Below are 4,217 nucleotides of genomic sequence, written 5' to 3'. Positions count from 1 at the left end.
TTATCCCAATTTGACATTTTGAGACGCTTGAGGGCGATTTTTTTTTTTTTTTTTTTTGATATGCCTTAAAATTTTGTTATGACTTTTGATACACATTTTCGAAATCGGTCGAAAACTTGATTTAGCTCCTTCATAAACATTTTTCACAATTTTCGTTTCTCATGGCTTTTGAACTTTGACTTCTGTTATGCCTTTAAATATGCATGCCGAATATGTTTCAAATGGGTTCATAGCCGGATATCGCTCCCATATAAAACTTTTCCCCGATTTGTCTTGTTTAACCGCTAGATGGCGCCATTCGAACCCAATTTGGCTGAAATTTTGCAAGATGATTTTTTCATGGTTCAATCTCTATGCCATCGGTTCATAACCAAAAATTACACCCATATAAACCTCTTTTCCTATTTGACTTCTTTAGCCACAAGATGGCGCTAATCTTATCCAATTTGTCTGAAAATTTTCAGTTAAAATTTTTAATTTCCAGGTATCTCTCTGTTTGAATGTTTGAGCCCCTAGAGGTCGTACTTTGTATCCTATTTGGATGCCTTTTTGTACCAAGGCTTCTGTTATGACTTTTATTATCCATACCTATAGTACTCCAAATCGGTCTTTAAGATAATTTAACTCCTATATAACCGTTTTTCCCCGATTTGAATTCTTCTTAACTTCAGTTAATATCTTTAATTTCCAGGCATCTCCCTGATTGACTATTTAAGTCCCTAGAGGGCGCACTTTGTAATCTATTTGGAAGCCTTTTTGTTCCAAGGCTTCTGTTATGACTTTTATTATCCTATACCTATCTTTAAAATAATTGAGATCCTATATAACCGTTTTTTCCCTATTTGAATTCTTTGGCCACTAGAGGTCGCCATACTTACCCGATTGGGCTGAATTTTTGTACCAAGACATTTGTTAAGATATCCTGGCCAGGAATTATTCGAATCGGTCCATAACAAGTTGACGATACACCGATCTCCAAATTTGATTGCTGAGCCGCTAGAGGGCGCATTTCCTATCTGATTTGGATGAAATTTAGCATAAAAACTGCCTTTATAAATTTCAATATCCATTCCTTTATAAATCTCAATATCCATGACAAATACGCTTTAAATCGGTCCATAGCCTGATGGAATCTCCTATATGAACCTTTCGTCGGTTTAAATTTTTTGTACCGCTAGAGGGCGCACTGCTTATCAGATTTAGCTGACATTTTGCAAAATTTTTGGTGTTATGACTTTTAATTTTCATGCCTCATATGCTTCAATTCGGTCTAAAACCTGCCATAGCTCCCATATTAATCACTTTCTTTACCCGTTAGAGGGCGCCATCAGCAACCAATTTTGCTGACATTTCGTACGAAGCCTGTTTGATACAGTTTAAATGATGAATTGGTATGTATGAATTGGTTCATAACCTAATATTGCTCCCATATATACCTTTTTCTTATTGGACTTATTTTACAGTTAGATGGCGCCACTCGTTACCAATTTGGCTGAAAATTTGCAAGAAGACTTTAGTTAAGATTTTGGATATCCAGGCCAAGTATGATCCGAGTCGGTCAGTAACCAATTCAGTCGGTCAGTAACCTTTTTCCTATTGGACTTATTTTGAAGTTAGATGGCGCCACTCGTTACCAATTTGGCTGAAAATTTGCAAAAAGACTTTAGTTAAGATTTTGGATATCCAAGGCCAAGTATGATCCGAGTCGGCCAGTAACCAATTGAAATTCACATAGAAACTCATCCCGCTATTTGTCTTTTTGAGCCGCTAGGGGGCGCTCTTCTTATCTCATTTGGCTGACAATTTGCACGATTACTTCGAATATGACTTTAAATATCCACGCCAAATATTCTCCAACTTTGTTCATAAACTGATATAGTTCCCACATAAACCTTTTTCTCCACTTGACTTCTTTTCGCCGCTAGAGGGCACCATTCTTTCCCGATTTGGCTAAATTCTTTAACTTTGGCTTAAGTATATACTTTTAATATTCCGGCCAAGAATGATCCAAGTCTGCCCCTAATCAGTTGAAGCACCCATAGAAATCCATTTCCCTAATCGACTTGTTGAGCCGCTAGAGGGAGCATTTCTTAACTGATAGGACTTAATTTTTTTAAACTCATTAGAAAAGCTACTACAGATTATAACTGAAATGTTACCTCGAAACAACTTTCTATTGGCACCTGTATTACTACATTTTAAAGTTGTCTACTAGTGTTCTAGGGACATATGTCAAATGAGGTCATCTTCAAATGCCCAACTTTATAAATAGTTTGGCGGCTAGCAATGTATTATTAACTATATTGATTTTCATTAAGATTCAACAATAGAAACTACCTGTTTATTCATAGTTATTTTTGGGAGCTCGTTAACTTCGAAGAACTTAAAGAATTAATCAACTCAGTCCTATTTCTACTGTTACCGAGTACGCTGTGGTTGTCCGTTTCCCAAAAAAATAAAAATGTGCGTAAAGGCACAAAGAGCGAGATGGCAATGGCCGCTTATGGCCACAATCTTCTTGTTGTTTTGCCTGTCGCAACCTGTGTACCAAATGAAAGCACAGACGAGTTTTGTACCCTATTTGTTCACGTTTTTGGGCCAAGTTAAGAGCCATGCACAATTGGAAGCCTTGGATGAAGGGGTGCAACTCTTGAAGGAGTATGACTTCATTATTGTGGGCGCAGGTACGGCGGGCTGCACTTTGGCAGCCCGCCTTAGTGAGAACCCTAAATGGAAGGTTTTGCTGCTCGAGGCTGGTGGACCTGAGACTCTGTTTTTGGATATTCCCCTAGCGGCCATTGAATTTCAATTGTACTCTAAGCTCAACTGGGCATACCGTGCACAGTCTTCGAAGAGCTTTTGTCTGGGCTTGGAAAAAAATCGTTGCAATTTTCCACGCGGCAAGGTGATGGGTGGATCTTCGGCCCTTAACTACATGGTGTATATGCGAGGTAATCGTCGTGACTATGGCCAATGGGCCCAAATGGGCAATGAGGGCTGGAGCTATGAAGAGATTTTGCCCTACTTCCAGAAAGCTGAGGGCTCCATGGTGCCAGATGCTGACAACCAAGTGGTGGGACGCAAGGGACCTGTTAAAATCACCTATCCCAAGGTGCACTTTGAATTGGCTGAACAATTTTTGGAGGCGGTACAGCAGTATGGTTTACCCCGCTGCGACTATAATGGACTCAAACAGAACTGCGTATCCTATGTGCAGGCCACCACAGATGAAGTATTTCGTTGGAGTGCAAATCGAGCCTATCTCTATCCCATCAAAGGCAAAAGACCTAATTTGCATATAGTAAAGCATGCACTTGTTACCAAGATACTGATAGACGCCAACAACAGAACAGCCTATGGTGTTACGTTTGAGAGGCGAGGTCAGTCCTTTGAGGTTCGGGCACGTCTGGAGGTGATCTCAGCTGCGGGAGCCATCAATACGCCTCAGCTGCTAATGCTATCTGGGGTGGGTCCTGCCAAACATTTACGCGAAGTTGGCATCAAACCCTTAGCAGATCTGGCTGTGGGTTTCAATTTGCAGGACCACATAGCCTCCCCTTTGACCTTCACTGCCAATATCAGCACCTTGAGACTTGATGATTTATTAGATGCCGAAGAATTTCTCAAGTTACAAACCCACAACAGCAAGATTTCGATATTAGGCGGTCTAGAGGCCTTATCCCTGCACGCATGGGATGATGCCCAGAAAGCCGATAGCTGGCCAGAATTTGAACTGTTTCTGGTCTCCACTGGATTGCATATCGACCCAGCCGCAGTGCCAGCATTTGGCATAAGAAACGAAATTGTTCAAACCCTGTACAAGGACATCTTGGAAAATGATTTGAATGCTTTCATGATATTTGCCATGCCACTAAGGCCACGCAGCAGGGGACGCATTTTGCTGCGAAACAACAATCCTCACATACATCCTCTCATCTATCCCAACTATTTGGCAGATCCCGCAGATGTTGCCACGGTGGTGCGAGCCCTACAAAAAGTCATAGAAATTGCAAAACAGCCGGCAATGCGTCAAGTAGGAGCTACACTTTTGCAACGCAAAATACCCCAATGTAGCCAATATGGCAAAGTCACCTCACCAGCCTATTTGGAATGTTATGCCAGACACCTGACTTTGACCATCTATCATCAATCGGGTACAGCGAAAATGGGTCCCAAATCGGATAAAACAGCAGTGGTTGATGCTCGCCTTAGAGTTC

The 4,217-nt window shown here is 41.0% G+C and overlaps 1 protein-coding gene across 1 annotated transcript in view; it reads left to right on the top strand.

Moving 5' to 3' along the window:
- Positions 1-2,551: 2,551 nt before the first annotated feature.
- Positions 2,552-4,217, top strand: part of LOC106084293 (glucose dehydrogenase [FAD, quinone]) — a 1,800-nt gene continuing 134 nt past the window's right edge. Inside the window, exon 1 of the mRNA XM_013247863.2 lies at positions 2,552-4,217. This exon is cut by the window's right edge and continues 134 nt beyond it. Within this exon, the coding sequence (XP_013103317.2) occupies positions 2,552-4,217 (1,666 nt within the window).

The sequence above is a fragment of the Stomoxys calcitrans genome, chromosome 4 (assembly GCF_963082655.1).
Source record: "Stomoxys calcitrans chromosome 4, idStoCalc2.1, whole genome shotgun sequence".
Taxonomy (NCBI): Eukaryota; Metazoa; Arthropoda; class Insecta; order Diptera; family Muscidae; genus Stomoxys; species Stomoxys calcitrans.
The sequence above is the reverse complement of the archived record's forward strand: the minus strand, read 5'-3'. Positions and strand labels throughout refer to the sequence as shown.